At 37.2% G+C, this 22,565-nt stretch overlaps 2 protein-coding genes across 2 annotated transcripts in view; one reads left to right on the forward strand and one right to left on the reverse strand.

Annotated features, from left to right (window-relative positions):
- Positions 1 to 22,565, reverse strand: part of abcb6b (ATP binding cassette subfamily B member 6 (LAN blood group) b) — a 67,018-nt gene that overhangs the window by 1,579 nt on the left and 42,874 nt on the right. The window lies entirely within an intron of this gene.
- On the forward strand, positions 1,803 to 22,073 carry si:ch211-67e16.11 (uncharacterized). Its single transcript, XM_067410287.1, has 7 exons — positions 1,803 to 2,268; positions 6,193 to 6,414; positions 8,241 to 8,411; positions 8,544 to 8,675; positions 8,780 to 8,949; positions 13,552 to 13,788; positions 20,193 to 22,073. Exons 1-7 carry the CDS (start codon positions 1,803 to 1,805, stop codon positions 20,379 to 20,381), a joined length of 1,587 nt encoding a protein of 528 aa, XP_067266388.1. The 3' UTR covers positions 20,382 to 22,073.

Consider the following 22,565-nt stretch of genomic DNA (forward strand, 5'->3'; position numbering starts at 1 on the left):
ATCGGTGTCAGCGTTTGTTTTCACCAGAGTGAACGTGTTCATTCAGCTGTGTTTGTTGGGGCAGTGTGAACATGACAGGTATTTTTCATTAAATTCTAAATCTGTGGTCTGTGCGGTATGAATTGCCCTTAAGGCGCAGTGCCAATCTCATAAGTGTAGACTAAAGACTTTCCTAATTAATTGGGATGGGAAAATAGAAGAGTTGTGACCTTTCAAGTAAAGATGGAAGCAGATTGTGTTTCCAACTAAGTGTAATTAATAGCACAGTTACAGTGGTCTGTAATCATGTCAAGAAACTCTCAGACAATCTGAGAAACTGCACATTCAAGACGTGTCTAACCTATGTCACAAAAGATCTATCTTAATTATTCATTTGCTATTAATCTGCTTGGAAATATCAGGCAGAATGTGGCAAAATAATACAACAGATAAATCAATTATGGTTTAATGTGCAGGAGATCTGAGAAATTAGGCTTTGAATGGTCAGACTTGTGGTCAAGTTGAATGACTGTGTGGACTGTGGAGGCGTACTAATTCACAATAAATAAGAAAACAGCGCCACTCTCTGGTTAAATGCAGTATGGTTTTATCTCTCTTTTATCTATAAAGTAAAAAAATATATATATATATAAACATTAGACCACCCTGAGAATTATTTTGCCTCTTTCTCTACTCAAGCAAATCAAAACCCCAGAAAAATAAAATTTTAAATACAAATTTTCATTATTTGCTAAATTATATCACCTTCATCTATTAGTCAACTATCCAAATAAATTCTATCAGCCTATAAATATGCCAACATACTGAAAAAGAACAAGACTTTTTCACAGCATTGTAATATATATTATATATGGAAATAAAGCTAGCATTTTGTTTCTGCTCTCTCTCCATCCCCTCATGCGGCAACACTGTTACCATCACATAGCTTACACTCTAAACCTAAAAACAACCCGAGTTGGGTTGAAAATAAACAAACATGCTGGGTAGTTTTATTTAACCCAACTATTGTTTAAAAATTACTATACTATTGGCTGGCTTAAAATTAACCCAAAATAGGATGGAAATTAAAAATCAGACACATAATTACTAGAGGCAGCAATAATAATCAAAAGGTGAACGTTTATTAATAAGAAATTTAATAAATGTTTATTGATTATTATTCATTAAACATATTAATAAATGGTAATTTCCAACATACTCTTCTATTCAGTTAAGTGTCCCATAAAAGCGTTTTCTTGTTGTCATCTTTTTAGTAAGTTTTTTAACCACTTTATATTATATCATTATCTAGCCATATAGGCTTAAATAATTATATTAAGCAACCGATTAACTAGAAACAAATTGGATATTTTTGAAATATGCTATGAATCAAATCTTAAATGTTCGAGCACCTTTTAGTTTCACAACCTTATGCACTAGGCTTGCAATATTAAATTAACGTAAAACGAACAAACATGTTATACCTTAACTGTAGCTATATGAACATGTGTCCTTCATATATATTGAAATTTAACAACACATCATTTGTCTAAAATCATTACCTGACAGGCAGCTCCATCCTCCCTCTCTCTCTCCCTCCCTCCCTCCTCTGTTTAACAGCATGTCAGAGCCTGTGGGATGGAGTTACTGCACATTACTTTCCATCTGGATGCTGCTCTGAGCAGCTTTAATGAAGACAGCTGCATCTCCAAACTTCACAAGACCCCTGAGTGTCCAACAAACACTTCCAGCGGAACAAAGCTCTTTTAAAACTAACTTTGCCCACAAAACACAACCTAGGGCATCAAAAACAGATCTTCAGCATGAAGCTCCAATGCGTTTCTCTTCTCATCTGCGCTTTACTCATTGGCGAGTGCTGCGGGTCTCGTCTGGACCGCTGGGTCAGAACTGGGCTTCAGTACCTGAAGCTCAACCTGTGCCGGAGGGTCTCCTTACCGGAAAGCGAGTGCAAGAAGATGTCCCACCTGCACCTGAGCGGGGTGGTCGTGTACGTATCCGAGTCCGGTTCGGGGAAGGTGCTCGCGATCCTGCCGGACTCGTACTCCAGCGGTGCGCTGCAGTCCAAGCAGGGCGGCTTCACGGTGGACACGAGCGCGGACGATGAGAGCAGGACGAATGAAGAGCTGTACCCCGGCGCGAGCGCGCATGACGCCGTGCTGTTACTGGACCCCAGTCCCGGCGAGAGTTTCGGACACCCGGTCGTTCTGTTCTATGTGGACTTCAACATAACCAAGAAGAAATGTGCTCATATGGACGGCATTTATTTGGGTGAGTGAACTGAATCTGATCGGTCAAACCTGAGATTTAAAATAAGTGCACAGAAAATGTTGCTTTAATGAATGAATTCGAAATGATGTACAAAAATGACCATGACAGAAATCATTTTCGCTACAAGTTTTGCTTTAGTTCTTAATACTGAACCCAATAAATGAACCCAATTTTCCCATGAGCAAGTTTCAAAACAGTTGCAAGAGAACGAAAAAAGTATAAGAAAGCTGCAAACAAATAATTTTTACTCTGATATTGTCAGTGAAAAGAGATTATAAAGGAGTAAATACAGTTCTTTTAACTTTGTTTAGTTTAAATGTAACAATACTTTGAATTCGAATTAAACAATTGAAGCAATGTGAATGGATCAATGTGACCACTGACACATGAGCCACGATACATAGACCCAAATATGTTTTATTGAACTATAAAACAAATATGTTATCAAATATAAACTGGAAAGAAAAAGTTCTGTTCATGTGATTTTTTTTTTTACACCAGCCATATGCAAATATATAAAATATTGATAACTCTGTGTAAAATACACCAACAAGTTTTACCACACTCTAAAACATGCTGGGTTAAAAACAACCCAAGTTGGGTTGAAAATGGACAAACCCAGCAATTGGGTTGTTTTAACCCAGCGGTAGGGTTAAATGTTTGCCCAACCTGCTGGGTAGTTTTTTTTAACTCAACTTTTGTTTAAAAAATACTATATGGCTGGCTTAAAATGAACCCAAAGTATGTTGGAAATGAACATTTATTAATGTTCAATTAATAATTATTAAACAATAAACATTTATTAAATTGCTTATTAATACATTTATATTAATAAACTATTAAATTTATATTAATAAAATATTAAAGCTTATTAATAAACATTCACCTTTTGTCTATTATTGTTGCCTCTAATAGCATCTGGTTTTTATTTTCCCAACTATTTTGGGTTCATTTTAAGCTAGCCATATAGCAATTTTTAAATAATAGTTGGTTTAAATAAAACTACCCAGCAGGTTGGGCAAACATTTAACCCAACTGCTGGGTTAGAACAACCCAATCGCTGGGTTTGTCCATTTTCAACCCAACTTGGGTTGTTTTTAACCCATCATTTTTTAGAGTGCAGTGTAATTAAATGTGTTAATATTTTGACAGTTCCAAATGATTGTCTGGTATTCTGGTGTAAATTACCATGGTAAATGTGGTGTTACACATTAACTTCTATCAGGACGCCTTACTAATTATAATGAAATTATATGTCATTATAATCAATTACTATAATACCATAATAATGTGTATTTACAGCAGATAAAACGGCACAAAATAATTGCATATAAGTAACAAAGTACTAAGTACTATGATGCATAATATTTATTTATATTTCAAACACTGAAATAAAACTCTTAAGGGATGGGCATTGAGGAATAAGAAAAACATCCAGCAGAAGTGAACCACAGTGAAGCGTCAGAAGCACGCAAGCGTCTAGATCAGACTGTAAGTTGGGTAAAAGTCTTCCTCGGTGATTGCAATGGTGAGCATTTGGCTTTATAAAAAGCCAGTTTTTCAGCACTTCAGGACATAAACAAAGGTCATCTGCCCTGTGACATGAAGTTGTGCGAGTTAGTCTGCACGAAGATCTGCTCTTAGGAAGTCGGGCCACAGACCCCCTGCAGGGAAAGTGGAGGGCAGACGCACGACTGAGCCGAGAGTCATGCATTCACAATAAGAGTGGTCAATAATTCATTCCTGACTGAGAGTTCAGTTCTTAACACTGGGTTCAGTGCCCAGCTGTGCCCTCGGTTCACTATGAAGGGCTCAAGTCAACCCATCACTAAACTTTTGAACATCACTGCTGAAAGTGACAAGAAAAGTTGTTGTGATAAAAGCTTATTCTAATACATTTTGTTGACTCTGGGCATCAATGGTTACTCCATTTAACCTTTCCCTTGCACAAAAGGTTCTTTATAGTGGAAAAAAAGGTTCTTTAGCTTATTAAAATGTTCTTCACACTAAGAAAATAAATGGTTCACTGAAAGTTTCTTTGGGGAACTAAAATGGTTCCTCGATGGCATTGCTGTTTATTTCTAAGAGTGTAGGGCACAAACTGTTTTAAAGTATGAAGTAAGTATCAGATTGTCTTAAAGTATCACATCGACAGCTTATGTACTAATAACATCCAGAACAGTCATTTAATATCTAGACTGGATTGTTTGAATATGATTTAATATGGGCTGCATATGAAGCTGAAAGATTATGCTGGAAAGAAGGACTCAAGAGATATCCATATCCAATACTAAAATCCAGTTGTGTCCTTCTATGAAATCCCATAATCCTCTGTGTTTGGGTTGGCCATTTGTGGATAAATTAAATGGCAAATGAGTGTTCAAAGGAGTACATTTAATAACAAATGATAATTTCATCAAATTATTACTCAATCTACAAAACTTTGGGGTCTGCACTTATTTGATCTAAAATACAACAAAACTGTAATATTGTGAACACAATCCTTCAGAAATCATTCTAATATCATTTCTTATCATCATCAATGTTGAAAACAGTTGTGCGACTTAATAGTTTTGTGGAAACAATAATGCATTGTTTTTCATTCAGGGTTCTTTAGAGAACCTGCCGAAGGGTTTAGACAGACATGGCAATTATGTAAATATATTTAAATAAACTCATTTAAAGACAATTCTTAAAGGCTAAGCACACATGTCGGCCTCGAGCCTTCCTCAATCGAAATTGTTTCAAGATATATATTTGGCAACTGAAGACAAAATGAAGCTCAGGAAGGGCAATAATGAGCGGACACATTAGAAATGATAAACAAAAATGCTCTGGTTTACACATGAGCGCAAGGCAGCAAGGCTTGTGTGACTCAGTTCAAATCTGGAACCGATTTCAAGTCTCGCTGTGTCCAAGCTTGACCATCTCATCTGAAGATGTGGTGATAATCAGAGACTGGAATGGAAGCTGGGTTTAGTTCTGGCCACATTTAAAATCATCCAAAGTCTCTCTGCGTTTTTGTAATGGGCCTCCGGATACAACTGACCACAGAGAGAGACTCATTAGGGCTACTGATGCTGTCTTACCCCACATTCCCAAATCACGGCCAGCCAAGGAAACCTTTCATTATGAGAGGCAATTTTAGTTGTTAAGTGAAATGGATTTATAATGGTTTGTGATTACACCTCCTGCGCTGCTGTCTAATTCAGGCTTCCTCAGCGTGAAACTGATAAAAATTGCTTGGCGTCAATAGCCCCGCTGCAGTCTTAAAGTGCGGCATGTGCTTGAATGGATAGTTTGGAGTTATGGCAGATTACTGAAGGAATGCGAGCTGTTCTGCCCAGACTGATGCTATGCCTGTTTAAAAGTCATCATTATTGCTTTTCCTGAAAGGACAGTTTCTCTTTGTCACTTTCTCAGGGTAAAAATTAGTATTGCAGGCAGCTCTTTCTTATTAAAGCCAGGTGGACGATCGCATGACAACGGCAGAGCAATAAACTCTGGACTAATTTGAATGTTCTCATTTATCTAGGTCATGAGGTTTTCACACAAACATCGTGCAAATATTGACACTGGCATGTTCTTCAATGATCACTGAGCAATAAACCAAAAACATTCCTCATTATTAGCGATTGTTGCTTGGATAAATGGTTCAATAACTATCTAGGCCAGGGTTTTTCAACTTTTAGATCCCCAAATATGATCATCCTCATGTGAGGGACCCCCAAACTAAACTTGTATAAACACCAAATTTATACACTGAAAAATGTATATTAATTTAGTTTTGGACTTTTTAAATAGTATTTCTTTAGACTTTTCCACAGACACCCTGTCAATCCTAGTTTGAAAATCCCAGCTGATCTAGGCGATTATCAGCGGATTGTATTTGTACATTAACTGTTTCATGCAACATATTCACAGGGGAGGAGTGTTTGACGATGGCTGTGAAAACACGCTGCCAGAACCAGCTGAAGCGGAGGAGGAGTCGCAGCGATCGCATAGCGAGCCGAGCGAGAGCCCGCAGGAGTACGGTGTCCAGAACCGGCCGTGTGGAGCACAGCAGCGGACTCTGTGAGATTCACTTTCTCCCCCTGGTTGTGGGTGTGAAAGACAGCAACCGAACACAACGTCTGCGCTGTGTAGGTGAGTCAACAAATTGTGAAGTTGAACAGGTTTAATTATCTCTGGAATGTCAATCACAAACTCTAAGAAGGATGAAGCAATGGAAGCACAATTATGCCAGTAAAAGTTATTTGTATAGTGAATAGAAGAGAATAAGACGTGAATCTCCCGCCACTCCACTCCGAAAAATACAAAGACATCAACCTGACGTCAGCAATGCCAAACGATTCACAGGCATTTCTGACTGGCAAATGTTTGTTGTTGCGGTCACTGAGACATTCCTATTTCAGTCAAGTATGCACTCCCAAAATCATTTTAAGTACTTTTAAAGGTGTGTCATTTTGGAATTAGTGTGATGAAACACTAATGGCAGTAAAGTAAGCAGTTATTTCATAATAGTCCTGTTTAATAATTCCTATAACTGACCATTGTCAATATCTTAATGCAAAAATAATCAGAAAATCAATGAAAGACATACAATATAGTTTATTGTAGCTAGTAGAGTTGAATAACTTTCTAATGGCCACATAAATAAACTATCTGTTTATTAATAAGGCATGTACATATCTCTTACTTATTATATTGTGGTTCCATCTATTGAATGCTCAAATTTCACCAAACATTTTGACGTCCGATTCTGAGAACAGCTCATATTTCATAATATTTCTGTTTAATAATTCCTATAACTGACTATTGTTAATGTCTAAATAATGCTAAAAATAATCTGAAAATAATCAAAAGACATTCAATGTAGTTTAATGTATCTATAGCAGGGCTGAATAGCTTTTCAACAATGTTCAGGCATTTTCATAACGGCGCTAATAGTGTTGCCATAAAAATGCATAATTCCGAGTCCAAGTACGCAAAAAGCTCAGAGTAGAGTGTCTGAGTTATCTAGTAATAACAGTAATTCAGCAGCATAAAGATGTGGTCACATTAGCAATATTTTGTTGAAATTTCATGGGCAAAAATGTCCATTGTCTATATCCAACAGTGTTTCAAACCAAGCACACTTGGTGAAATTGAACAAAGTGGCGAATTTGTGTATAATATTAAAGGGTTAGTTCACTCAAAAATGAAAATTCTGTCATTAATTACTCACCCTTATGTTGTTTCAATCAATCTTCGGAATGCAAATTAAGATCTTTTTGATGAAATCTGAGAGCTGTCTGTCCCTCCATACACAGCTACGCAACTACCACTTTGATGCTTCAAAAAGTTCATAAAGAGATCGTAAAACTAATCCATATGAATCAAACAGTTTAGTCCAAATTTTCTGAAGTGACATGATTGCTTTATATGATGAACAGATTGAATTTAGGCTTATATTCACATGTAAACATTCATCAACTCTTAAAGTTGTGGTAAACAGAAGCTCGAGCATGTTTGCTTGACGTGCGAGAACCAATGAGGTTCATTCTCGTGTGTTACGCAGCATGTTTGATCTTCTGCTTCTGTTAATGTTCGCTGATCAATTTTTATGTGTGAATAAAAGCGTAAATTAAATCTGTTCATCATGAAAAGAGATCAAGTCTCTTCAGAAAATTTGGACTAAACCACTCAATTCATATTGATTTTCAATTGCCTAGCTGTCTATGGAGGGACAGAAAGCTCTCAGATTACATCAAAAAGATCTTCATTTACATTCTGAAGATGATTACGGGTTTGGAACAACATGAGGGTGAGTAATTAATGACAGAATTTTCATTTTTTGGTGAACTAACCATTTAAGTGTTAACCATGTCATATTTGGGTTGTAAAAATAAATTATACTGAAATTCTTCTCTCCTACTTTTTGATGCTGCTCATCTGAAACCTAAAGATAAGTGATGTGGTTGTTGCTGTAGATCACCCAGACTTTGCCAGATGCCCACAGCCTTTGCCACTGACCAGCCCCAGTGCGCCCATATCCAGCTGTGAGCTCAATAAAAACACACGACGGTGCCATCAGCAACGCCTGGCCACACACCTGTCCTGCCGCCTCTACCAGACCTGTGATCATGCTGTTCTCTTGTCAGGTACAAAAACTCATTTGTATGATCTGACCCTTGATCAGCTTACTGATGTTAGAAATGCTGGATGAATACTTGGACTTATCAGCTGTCTCAGGTATGCAGCTCTTTTGTAACCTTTAACCTGTGCACGTGCAGGTGGCTGGCAGGAGCAGATAACATACCAGCGGCATGCGCAGAACCTGCAGCTCTTCTACCAGATGCTGAGGAACAACGGCTTCCATAAAGACCACATAAAGACATTCTTTGCTGGGAACGGACAGGTAGCAGGTCAGAGGACATTTCAAGTCATTTCAGCTTTTATTGGAATATTGCGCAGATAATTCACCCTAATGCTTTACATTCAGATACAATAATTGTTTTTATTTCCACAGCTAAAGAGACAGAGGGGATGTATCCAGCCACAGAGAAAGAGGTGATCAGGAATCACATTTCCTACATCTGCCGAAAGCAGCACTGTGTGGATTCTCTGGTTCTGTACTTGAACAGCCCCACGCGCAACGACGGCACCATGCTGCTTTGGGACCGCAATAACAACGGCATTGTGAGTGTGTGCGTCTGATCAGACATTCCGATGGTCATGTAGTATAACTAATACTGAACTGGGAATGGATGCACTGAAGTTAATGTTCAAACGTCTAATGCCATGGGGAAAAAAATACATGAACACAATCACTATAGAGCACAACAATATCTGCCCAATTTTTACAGTATTTTTCAAGTATTTTTTCCTTTTCATTTTGTCTACAGACATTTCAAAGATTTTATTTATTAGAAATGACAATTAAAAAAAGTTATATAAAAACTAGAAAAAAGACTAAATGTACAAGAATTGTGTACGAAGCAACAAACTACTCATTCCATGAAGCATTTTGCATGATGTAATCAAATAAAAAACTATGATATAATGAAAAACTTATTATAAAATTATAAATAAATTACGGAAGAGTATTAGGGCCAAGCAATAATAAAAAAATAAAACCATCTCTAGATTAAAGTTGTTAAATTACGAGAAAAAACCCGTTAAATTTCGAGAAAAAAGTTGAGATAAAATGTTGAGAATAAAGTAATTAAATTATGAAAAAAAGTCGTTAAATTACGAGAACAAAGTCGTTAAATTACGAATTTGTTCTCATAATTTAACAACTTTTTTCTTGTAATTTAACGACTTTATTATCATAATTTAATGACTTTATTCTCAACATTTTATCTAGACTTTTTTCTCGAAATTTAACGTTTTTTTCTTCATAATTTAACGAGTTTATTCTCAACATTTTATCTCAACTTTTTTCTCTAAATTTGACGACTTTAATCTCGAGATGGTTTTATTTTTTTATGATTGCTTGGCCCTAATCCTCTTCCGTAATAAATACACCTAAAAACTTAGAATGATACAAATACACTACCATTCAAAAGTTATTGTTTTTTTGTTTGTTTGTTTTTTGACAGAAATTAATACTTTTATTTAGCAAGGATGCATTAAAATTAGTGATATATCGGCCAATAATCGGTATCGGTCAATAAAAGCAAATTTTCACACTATCAGCCGATAATTTAAAAACAACTGATAGTCATGGCCGATATATCATGTCAATCAAAAGAGGGCAGGAATATGCACTGCATTTGGGCTTTGTGTAAAGAAAATGCTAAGAAACCAGTTTGATGTTCAATATTAATTGTAATTATATTAATTAATATAATTCGGAAAGTTAAGAAATATTAATTTAATCTTCAGAATTTAGTTAAAGTGTGTTAATATTAATTTTATAATATTAATGTGTTTGTTTACAATTGATGCCAGTTACTCTGAAACAAGTTGATGAAATGGAGAGAATAAAGTTTTTATTTGCATTTCTTTCAAAACATAATAAAAATATAATGATTAAGGTAACACTTCAGTATAGGGAACACATATAAACTATTAAGTACGACTTTTCCCTCAATAAACTCCTAATTTACTGCTTATTAATAGTAAGGTAGTTGTTGAGTTTGGGTAGGATTAATAATGTAGAATAAGGCATTAATATGTGCTTAATATGAATTAATAAATAGACAACATTCTAGTAATATACATGCTAATAAGCAACTAGTTAAAATACCCTAAAATAAAGGTGTTACCATGATTAATTATTAATTATAAATGAAATTATTATTAATTTAAAAAGGGTATAAAAGGCAGAACCCTCAAACTATCGGTATTGTTATCCGCAGATATCACTCTGAATAATCGGCTATCGTAGAGAAATTTAGAATTGGTGCATCTCTAATTAAAATGATCAAAAATGACCGTTTTTCTTTTATATTGTAATCTATTATATTGTGATCTATTTCAAATAAATGCTGTTCTAAGGAAATGTTTCTTGAGCAGCAAATCAGCATAATAGAATGATTTCTGAAGGATCATGTGACACTGAAGACTGGAGTAATTCAGCTTTGCCATCACAGGAACAAATTACATTTCAAAATATAATAAAATAGAAATAAATAAATGCAGCCTTGGTGGTGAGCATAAGACCTTCATGAACATTAAAAATAAATAAATAAATAAAAATTCAGGAAAAAAAAGCAGTAGTGTATATGAGCAGTTTGATTACATGGATTATGTAATTCGAAAAGTGCTTGGAATCGAGATCTGCTGGCACTAATTCCACATCTGCAGGAAAAGCAGCTTCTCTAAACACAGGATTATTTTCTTCAAGATTATGATTAGTGTAGTTTTTCACTCAGAAATAAGCTATTAAACAACTGTTTAAAAATTAAATTGAAATTACACTGACTTATGGCTTCTACAGAAGCATATATTGTCTGGTCTGTTTTGAAAGGTCTGTACCTTACCATCTAATGGAGGAATAAAAAATGGGATTTTTTACTTTTAGAACCTCACTGTTGAGCTTTTTTATGAAAATATCTTAGTTCAGTGGAGTTCTTGTAACAGGATTGTATTTTCACAGTCAAGCCTACTATGTTTTTCTGAAGGTGCTGAGGTAGATTTGTTTTAAATGTGGGCTTACAGGAAGCACAGAGCGGACAGATGACTAAGAAGAGTTTAGGAATCTCTTATCTTCCCGTAAATGAATCCAACGTGTTTCCCCAAGCCCACCACTTCAAAGTGCCCACTAACCAAAGGATAAAAGTATTACGCTATGGAAGTTGACTTCTGGTTGACTCTCATCTGTTCATTTGGTTTCATTTCTTGGAAGGGATGAATATGTAGACACTTTGCACTTTGGTGGTACTTGTCTTACAACAGAGTATTTTTAGTGCTGCTAATGAGAACGCCACCTGTGTAGCAAATGTCCAAGAGGGGATGCTTCAAACCCTATTCCCTTAATGCACATGGACAACCCAGAGCAACTCCTCACTTAACAAGAAAGACGAGAGAGATTAGATCGAATTTCATAGAGAAATATGGTACAATCTTAAGTCCCCAATCTTATTAAGAAACACAGACAGGTCCTTTTATCAACTCATAATAGACCAGCCATCCAACTCATGTCTCTTTCATCTATCATTAATACAATCATTCCAGAAACTGTGCACACATTTAATTATATTGCTTTTATAAAGTACACTCATGTTGCTTCACTAAAATCCCACAATTCTTTGCAAAAGGGTGGTAAGTAATCCCGGCCATATGTTTAGAGCAGGGCAAACAGAAGGGAGCAGACTGCACAGTAAAGCCCACCCTTCCATGACAATAGGGACAGACTCTCTAGGGACAAAGGCAACAACCTGATCCCCAGACAGGGATGTAGTGACAAAGGGGGGCTTGAGAGAAAAGGACCACACAGGATCAGGGCCACCAGACGCTCGGCTTCCCACAGGAAAGCTGCTCATTTCTTCTTAAAGTAGAAAGAGTTCGGCAAACTGTTCATTTCAACAAGTGCCATTAGCATGAATGTCAGGACAAATGAATGTCAGCTCTCCTCTTGAAGTTCCTTACAACAGACCACAGTCATTTTAGTGAAAAAAAAAAAAAACCTGAAGGGAAAAAATATAAAATTAATGTTAGGATATTCTCTCATATATATTTTATATTATAATTTCATATTAATATTATTCATAAAATATTTTTTATTAATAGTAATATATACTACCATTCAAAATTTTGGGATTAGTAATATATATTTAAGGTATTTTGAGAAATTAATACTTTTATTCAGCAAGGATCCATTAAATTGATCAAAAGTGACAGTAATGACATTTATAATGTTACAAAACATTTCAATGTCAAATAAATGCTGTTCTTTTTAAATGTATCAAAATATGCTAAAAATATTAAGCAGCACAACTGTATTCAAAATTGATAAGAATTATTCTTGATCAGCAAATCAGCATATTAGAATGATTTCTGAAGGATCATGTGACTCTGAAGACTGGAGTAATGATGCTGAAAATTCAGCTTTGCGTCACGGGAACGGACTACAACAGAAAACATTTATTTTAAATTGTATTTTTATTTATTATTTTTTTTACAAAATTAAAAGTATATTAAAATATAAAGCCAATAGTAAGTTCGGTCACACTTTAGATTAGGTCCAGTTCTCACTATTAACTACGACTTTTTCCCCCTCAATAAACTCCTAATTACTGCTTATTAAAAGTTCATAAGGTAGTTGTTAAGTTTAGGGTATGGGTAGTATTATGGGATGTAGAATATGGTCATGCAGAATAAGGCATTAATATGTGCTTTATAAGTACTGATAAACAGCCAATATCCTAGTAATATGCATACTAATAAGCAACTAGTTAATAGTGAGAACTGAACCCTAAACTAAAAAGTGTTACTGTAAGTTCTTTTGATCAAATAAATGAAGCCTTGAGCATAAGAGACATCTTAAAAAAAAAAAGATTTAAAAAAAATTGTACCAACCTTAACATTTTGAATGGTGTATTTTATATTATGATACTGCTGTTGCCAAAGTTTTATAAAAGCATGATCCACTCGTGTCCTTGCATTACACTGCTTTTACCTCAAGTTGTGTTTAAGAATAACCCTTACCCTAGTAAAATCAAACGTAATGTACAGACTTTTGTGGATTGCTGCTTTAATAAAGTGCATTAAGGCAAACTATCTATAAAACATGCCATAATGAATGTATGAGAGGAAAGCTTTATATGAAATTTTTTTTTTTTTCTCCTCCAGGCAGATCTGAAGGAGCGTTACTCTGTGGGGGAACTGTTGGCGGATCTGGCCGGGTGCAGGGCCAGTCGGGTGCTGCTCTTTGTGGAGCAGAGCTACAGCGGGGCCCTCAGCAAGAGACTGATGGGATCTCTCAAACACGTCAATGTGGTGCTGCTGAACGGGCTGCCCTGGGTGCACACAGCTGAGTTCTGGGCCTCTCTGCACCCATCTGACTGCCTCATAGATCACTGCAGTAAGGTGAGACTTTACAAGCTTTTGCACAGCTGTACCTTATGAATCTGGGCTATTTGGATTTCATACAAAAAAAAAAAAAAAAAGGTATCCACCTTATTTTTAACAACAGAGCAGGCATGACCATCTTGAATGTGTTTGGCTTCCACTATCATCCACATCCAGTTATTTTAGCTGTACACAAACAATCCGTTATGCTGACTGATATTGCAAACTAGTATTTGTTATTATATTACTTATTGTAATCATGAACACTCTGATTTGTAGCGCAAATAGTTTTACAATTTACTGCACTGTTATTTTTCTAGTTATTTACTTATAACTGCTGATGAATGAGCTAACATGAACTAACAGTGAAGAGATGCATGTTTATCACGTAACAATAAATATTGATATTAAATGAACGGCTCACTGTTGAATTAACTTCAACTAATGAGACTTTATTGTAAAGCATTACCAGAATTCATATAGCTGCTCTTTTCTTTGTGAAAAGTGAAAGGTGTTGGATAATGTCAATCTCCAAAATGACAGAGTAGTTTTAGGTTTATGACGACCTACAATCCTACGACTCAGGAACATTATTCTGCCAAGTCTTCTTAAATGTTCTGTTCTGTGGAACAAACCCAAATCCAAATTAAAGCTGCAAGCAGCATTTACCGGGGTTCAAGCATTTAAGACCTTTAAGCAGATATGCATAAAAAGATACTTTAAAGTTTAAAAGATATTTAAGTTTTATTTAGCAAGCATGGAAACACCTAAATCATAGAAGGAATTGACCATTTTCAGCCAAAACAGGCAATTTACCATTGAAAATATATGGATTTTAAAGCTTTTACAGTTATAGCGCCACCTATTGGTCGATCTCCATAAAAATTGGCATGCTTCTTTAGAGGCATATGCTGCGTGTGCTCACTTAATTTCGTGAAGTTCTGAGTTTTAATTTAGGAATTATAAGCTCTTGAGTACATTTTGCCACGCAAAATGTTTTGTTGTAGATATTTGAAATTACATGATAGGTAAGAATATCTTAGTGCAAGTCTTGTCTTTTTCACACCAAAATAATGAATGAATGAATGATGAATAGGAATTTGGTTTATCGCTTATATCTCAGGAACAGGACATCGAAAAATTCTGAAACTCAGAGGGTAGATAGAGCTCAACGGGCCCTGTGGAACGAGACCATCGCCGGGACAGTGAGTGTTGGGGGTCGGGAGTTACGCCTGGTCTAATGCGTATCTTTTTGTGCTTATATCTCAAGAACGCCTAGACCAAATCGCACCAAACTTGAATCGAATCTAGTTGGGGAAAGGGCCTTTCCAACGAGCCCTTCCCCAAGGTCCTAGGAGGTAGGGCTCGGGAGTTACGGCCGTTTAAATTCGGGGGTCCCGCGAACTAGCGATCCGCGGGGGGGCGTCCCCGAGGCCCGCGACGGATGTGGCCGCTCAAGGGCCGGGAGGGGACCTTGCCATCCGAGTTTGAGCTCGCGGGGACTTTCGGTTCCTGAGTTAGAAGCAAAAATGTACCGGGATGTGACGTCATTGGCGGCCGCCATTTTAAATCGCGCCCGCTGGTTTTTGGCTAATATCTCGGCGAAAATTCAATGAAAATGCCTGAAATTCATAGTGTGGACAGACGTCATCTAGACTGTTCGAATGAGCTCAGTGCTGGCTGGATTGGTTGAGATTTCGTTTATAAACATAGGAATATTGTCATTTTTCATCATTATAACTGTTATAACTTCTATACCTGTTGCCCAATCTTCACAAAATTTGTCATGCTTATTTAGAACAATATTTGGCATATGCTCACTTATTTTCGTGAAGTTCCGAGTTTTCGTTTAGGATTTATAGGCTTTTGAGTACATTTTGCCACACCCATTTTCTAAATGACCAGTTATAGCAACCCAAAGGACAAAGTTCAACTTTTTTTGATAATTATTGATCTAGAGAGTCCATAGAATTGTCCTACACTGGTTTCATTCCAATCGGGTGAAAAACCTAGGACTAGTTCGCAAAAGTAGGTTTTTCACATATTTGCGAATAATTAATGAACGATTTGATTGACAGAATTGGTTCTTGAGGCAAAGTTGTTCAGCATGAGGAGATCTATCAAATGATATGCATTTTATGAAACACCATGTGATTACCGAGGCGTAAAACTCGTTAGCGCCAACTTGTGGCCGATTTCTTTCAAAATTCTTACAGACCTCTAGGACCATGAGTTGAACATGCCCATTGAGTTTCGTTCCGATCGGCCTCCGTTAACCTGGTCTAATAGGTGCTCAAACTTCATTGGCCGATGGCGGCCATGTTTTTTGAGATACGCCAATGTCCTCATAGACCATCATGCCCCCTTGGACCAAGACACTGCATGCCAAATTTCAAGTCGATTGGACTAACGGTTGCTTAGTTACAGACGTGTTTATGTTTTTTTCAAGTTATAGCGCCACCTAATGCCCAATCGACGAGATTTTTTTATCGTGACCAAAGAATGAGCCCATACACATGTGTACCGAGTTTGGTGCAAATATCTCATTTCGTTCTCGAGTTATAGCCATTTTAGTAAAAGTGGCTCCGCCCTTAACGTACGTTTTGGCGCCCCTTCGTGACCGTGAATCAAAATTTCAACTTTTTTTTGATAATTATTGATATTCACACTCCAGAGAACATTTCTGCACTGGTTTGGTTCCGATCGGGCAAAAAACCTAGGACTAGTTCGAAAAGTAGGTTTTGGACAAAATTCAAAATGGCGGGAAAACGGGACCTCGGAGAGCAAATCTGATCTTCTACGCTTGTCACCGCCTTGACGCAAGGATTCCAAATATGTAATTCTTTTAATCTACGACAAACGGTTTAGGAGTTATGAGCCATTTTGCGCATTTGATCGCTGTAGCGCCACCTATTGGCCGATTTGGGTCATACTTTGTCAACCTCTCCTCGATTTTTGTACTATCATCTGACAAAGTTTCAAGTCTCTAGGCCTTACGGTTTGGGCTGCACGATGCGTTTTACGGCAGAAGAAAAAGAATAATAATAATAAAAATCAGCACAATAACAATAGGGTTTCAGCACTACGTGCTTGAACCCCTAAATATCCCTTTTAACTGAAAATGGTCACAGGACAAATGGTTTGGTGTCAATGTGTTATTCTTGTAGTCAACACAACTTTTAGATTTCAGATCATCTGTGGAATAACAACTTATATTTCTGTCTGTTTTCCACACAAAGCTATCGTATGACTTGAGGACTTTAAAGGGTTAGTTCACCCCAAAATGACAATTCTGTCATTGCTCACCCTCATTCCCTATTCCAAACCCATAAGACTTTCATTCAGAACACAAATTATATATTTGATGAAATCTGAGAGCTTTCTGTCCCTCCAAAGACAGCTACACAACTACTACTTTGACACTTCAAAAAGTTAATAAAGAGATCATAAAATTAACCCACATGAATTGAGTGGTTTAGTCCAAATTTTCTGAACAGACTCGATTGCTTTATATGATGAACAGACTGAATTTAGGCTTTTATTCACAATGATCAACGAACATCGATAGAACCTGCGTAACACAGGAATATGAACCTTATTGGTTCTCGCACATCAAGCAAACATGCTTGAGCTTCCGTTTATCACAACTTATGTGTGAGTAGATTAATTTTTACATGTGAATATAAGCCTAAATTAGTCTGGCTATCACCAGACCAAGCTCAATTTAAAATTGAACATTGGTCTGGGGAGTTTGCTATGTATTTCCTACTGCACAAGAGGCGTGATCAACGAGCATTAGTCACGCAATTGGATAGTCCTTCAACCAATCAGATCAATGATCCGGGTGACGTACTTTGCAGAGCGATGCGAAAACTCCAGACAGGTTTACCATGGCCGTTTCTCAATATGCGTACTTGTCTGTACTTGTGTTCTTGTGGACTTGTGAAAGGTCATCAGTCGCTGTCCAAGTACTGTTCCAATTCAAAGTTCGCATCTAGCCAAGTTCAGTTCAAATCCCCGGATGTGTTCTTGATCCGCCCCTTTTATCGAGGATGCATCGAGAGGTGACTTGTGCGGACTTGAGACAGCCAGGTATCCCAGAATGCATCTCGCACTAACCAGCAAGCGTCAATAGTAAAGGAGAAACCCCGCATAATTGAAACATATTATTGTTATTATGTCATGATTTGTAGTTTTAAGAGTTTTTCAGGCGAGAATGCGCTGGTTTAAAGCTCAAATTTGTGGTTTATTGATAAAGATTGCGCCTTTCTGACAATTTAATCTGACGTTGTCGGAGTTTTGAGATCCAGGCGATCACTGGACGCTCAGCGCACATGTACCCAGCCGAGAACAGCCTTACCTCGGCAAGTCCTTCTGACGTTTGCTGCTGGCAACGTGACGTTTCATAACTTTATATATGGCTATTAAATTTTGTATCCTGCGCTGATTTTGTACGCTTGACTGAATTGTTTGCTTAATTTCTTATTGTATATTCTTACCTTTTATAATGACTATTATTGATCATTAAAACTGACATAAAACAAATGGAGACATGGTTTTGTTTTATGTTAAAGCCTATTTCATTTTATTACAGTGAAGTTAGTCAGAGTATGCACAAATAGTATTACATTTAATATTTTTGAAATATATACGAAAAGAGGCAGGGTTGTTTAATATTTCGTTTTGTTATAAATATATGCAGACATTGCAGATAATCAATCACTCGTTGCCTGAGACTATTAATATGTTTTTGTTTGTTTTTTTAAATAAAACAAAAAGAGGCAGAGTGGTGTTTTATAACAAATTTCGTTTTATTGTTGGCTAAAACATACATAAAGAGATAACCGGAGAAGCCAGAGCGAGCTGAGTGACGTTATCAAGTACGCTGCTGTTCCATTTGCAGAATTCATTTTCATGATATACTGATTCACGACCTAGGGAACTAGGGAGCTGATTGAGACGCAGGTTTAGTTTGTAGCATTGATCTGCGGTTTGCAGAAGCAGCAATGGCAGAGAGCGATTTTTGCAGGTTGTGCAAAAAAACATGAAAGTGATCGGTATTTACACCCACTCAAGCAATTTGTTTGCTAACTAAAGTCATTCAGCATCGTCGAGAGGTTAAAAGGCCACTCTGATACTGTTCTGGTTCAGTGTAAATGATACGGAATATAGCCACCCTAAGGCCGTGTGTCCACCTAAGCGTTTTTTCCAGCTCCGAGCGTACTTTTTCAATTGTTTTCAATGGGAACGCCGCGTTTTTTAAACGCCGAGAGCGTAACGAGGCGCTGAGCGTCTTTTTCACGCTCAAGCACTGAGAGCTGGGCGTTTTTTACAGGTCGCCTCGAGTTGAAGAATGTTCAACTTTGAGTAAAACGCTGCGCTCATCACTGTCAATTTTTAGCCAGCCGACCAATCAGAGTGAAGGAGGGGTGGGACAAATACAACACTGGCCAACTGATATTCCGTATCATAACAACAAAGCGTCTCAACAAAGCGTCTCAATCACGGCCTAAGGCCGTGTGTCCACCTAAGCGTTTTTTCCAGCTCTGAGCGTACTTTTTCAGCCTTAAACTAAGTCATTGTCATGACAACCAAAAAGAATTCCAGTCAGCTCAGGCGGCGCGAGATTCAAGAAGCAGGGAGACGAAACATATAGAGCAAATAATAAAAATATTGTCTACCATCAAGGGGCATTGAAGTAAAAGAGTCCTGTACTCACATCGTGAAGCAAACCACCAAAATAACTGCAATCATTGTGTGTCTAATCGCTGTTTGTAATCTTCCTATGAAGAGACTGTCGGATCAACGCTCTGCTACATTTCTCTCAGATAAGGTAAATGCTTAACACTGTGATTGTGCATTGTTATTTTGGAGTGACGGTCGTGCGAGAGACGGGTAGATCAGATAGAGTTTGAAAGCTGCTTGCCTTCGCTTCTCTATCGTCATCGTGTTATACCCACCAATAGGGAGCAAGGTGGATAAGCCAGTCTGTGATTGGTTCCCGCAAAAGTGTAACAGCGCAGCAGAAATGAATGCACGGGTTTCCAGACGGAGTTGCCGAGCGAAATCAAATCGCCGGCAGATCAGGCTGGGTTTACCCAGACTAAGCCTAAATTCAATGTGTTCATCATATAAAGTGATCGAGTCTCTTAAGAAAATTTGGACTAAACCACTCAATTCATACGGATTAGTTTTACAATCTCTTTATGAACTTTTTGAAGCATCAAAGTGTCAGTTGCGTAGCTGTGTATGGAGGAACAGAAAGCTCTCAGATTTCATTAAAAAGATCTTAATTTGCGTTCCGAAGATGAACGAAAGTCTTACGGGTTTGGAACTACATGAGAGTAATTAATGACAGAATTTTCATTTTTGTGTGAACAAACCCTTTAAATTGGTTCTCTCTTCGCTTAATCCACCACTAGAGTTCTATGACGCCCCGACTCGGCGATGCTGCTCTGGGTCTGCTGAACGTGACTTTGGCCGGTGCTCCATGTAACTCCACCCCACCCCTCACCGAGGCCGAGATGAGGAAGGAGTACATGGGCTGCCAGAACCTGCCCACAGCTCTGTGGTACCAAAAACGGCCCAAGACCGACAACAGCAGGAATTGAGCAAACTGACTGCTTCCAGAATGACTAGAGCCAACTGTTTCCAACACGTAATTCGGACACTCCAGTGGAGTACTTCCGCGGAAAACGAGTACCAACGAGTAGTCCTAGAAGTATGATTTTGTATAATGCACAAACATCAAATCCATGACCAGCCCTTTCCTCTCACAAACACACACACAAAAATGATCTACCTGTGTGTGCGCACTTAATTCACCCTATGATGCACATAGACCCTGACAAGCTGTTGAGGAACGGAGACTACATAATGTGCGCTTAAGAAGAGGCGGTAATGCAGGACAGAGAGAGAAAGCGTCTGACATGTCCTCACTATGAACCTCAGTTCCCCTGCTTGCTGTTCCGTAGAAGGTGTCCCGTGGGGAGCATCCCATGCAAACTTCTCCTCTCTCTGCCTGCCGCGGGGGTTCAGCGCAGGGGCATCCGCGCTCCTTTACCAGAGTGCTCTTCTGTGGGTCATCGCACAGGGCGCGCCTGGAACTGAACAATGGTGACAAGGCCACTCTGAAACACACCTCACACTCACTTGAACATTTCAGGACAAATCTCCTTGTCCCTCCTTCAGCTCAATAAGGGACAAGGCGGTCCAGCATGATTTAGTAATGAGAAATGTTCCCTCACCACGTCTGGACCCTAGCAGACACTGGGCTCTGCAAGCATGTATTTAAGTCAGACCTCTTTTCCACGCTGAACTAACCACTCTGTCCGCAGTATTCCCTTATCACCGCAAACATTTAAAAGCCAACCACTGATAATGTTGACAGTGACGAGAAGGTATTTCAGGCTCCACGCCAGCTCCTGTGGGAATTCATACACATTCTTCAGAAATGACATACAGTAGGACGACATTTTCAACTCTGTCAGAAACACACGCTAACATTCAAAAGTTTGGGGTTGATTCGATTTTTAAAAATGGATCTGAAACAAGTCTCTTATTCTCAGCAAGGCAACATTTGTTTGATCAAACAGTAAAAATATGGTGATTTGGTGCTCAAGAAACATTTATTATTATTATTATTAATAATGTTGAGAACAGTTTATTCAGTATTCTTGGAAAAACAGAACAGCATTGATTTGAAATAGAAATCTTTTGTCACATTATAAATGCCTCTTACTGTCACTTTTGATCAATATAGTGTATCCTCACTGAATAAAATTTTTACATTATTTTTCTTTCAAAAAAAAAAAAAAAAGAAAAAAGCTGGCCCCAAACGTTTTAACCGACTCCCACATGGCCTCCAATTCCTTATTGCTTTTCCCATTATATTGATTTGAGTGGGTCAAAGCCCCATCAAACCTCAGTGCATCATAATGCAATCATTAATACGTCTAAGCCTATATCATTACAGAGAAATATCTGTTTTTGTATAGTTATGTGTTATCCTGTAAATATTTCTGTCATGTTGTACTTAATGAATGAATTTTAATGTCAATTGTCTTAAAGGAATATACATGTTCTTGTCTGTGTTAAACTGTAGCTGGAGTGAAAAGATGTAAATACTCTAAATAAATTAACTTTTGTACATAGTCAGGGTTGTATTTACAAACTTTGTTTTGTATCTTTTGTTTTAAAATGAAGCACTGACCAACTTGTGCACATTCCACATAAAAACAAAACAACAAAATTTCAGCTAATGTTTTCATGAAATGCAGCTACAGAGCCAGACTATTCTTTCCTTTTTTGGTATTCCTGAATATTTCTGCGGTTCATCTAAGACCCTTCTTGAAAGTGAAATATCTTTCACCTTTTGAAAAGTAATTTATCTTATTAAAATAGTTCAGACTTCAATTCCTTATTCAGTACTTTCAAAAATAGAAACATTTCCAAATTAGGGCTGCAACTATTAATTGCGATAAATCGTTTGCAAAATAAAATTCTGTGTTTACGTAATATATATGTGTGTGTTCTGTGTATAATAATGATGTATATATAAATACACACACATTCATGTATATACTTAAGAAAAATGATTAAGAAAATATTTATGTTTATATGTAATATATATATATATATATATATATATATATTTATATTTATATATATAAAATATATAAATATATTTATAATACATGCATATATTTCTAAACTTTATACCTGTATGTGTGTGTATTTACATATACATAATTATTATACACAGAACACACACATATATATTAGGTAAACTCAGA

Source organism: Chanodichthys erythropterus, chromosome 14 (assembly GCF_024489055.1).
Source record: "Chanodichthys erythropterus isolate Z2021 chromosome 14, ASM2448905v1, whole genome shotgun sequence".
NCBI classification, from domain to species: domain Eukaryota; kingdom Metazoa; phylum Chordata; class Actinopteri; order Cypriniformes; family Xenocyprididae; genus Chanodichthys; species Chanodichthys erythropterus.

Bases quoted from the DNA above. Each gene is read 5' to 3' on its own strand.
- si:ch211-67e16.11 (XM_067410287.1), top strand. From the start codon at position 1,803: ATGAAGCTCCAATGCGTTTCTCTTCTCATCTGCGCTTTACTCATTGGC. The intron at 2,269-6,192 runs GTGAGTGAACTG...ACATATTCACAG, and splicing joins TATGGACGGCATTTATTTGG to GGGAGGAGTGTTTGACGATG. The intron at 13,789-20,192 runs GTGAGACTTTAC...ATCCACCACTAG, and splicing joins TCATAGATCACTGCAGTAAG to AGTTCTATGACGCCCCGACT.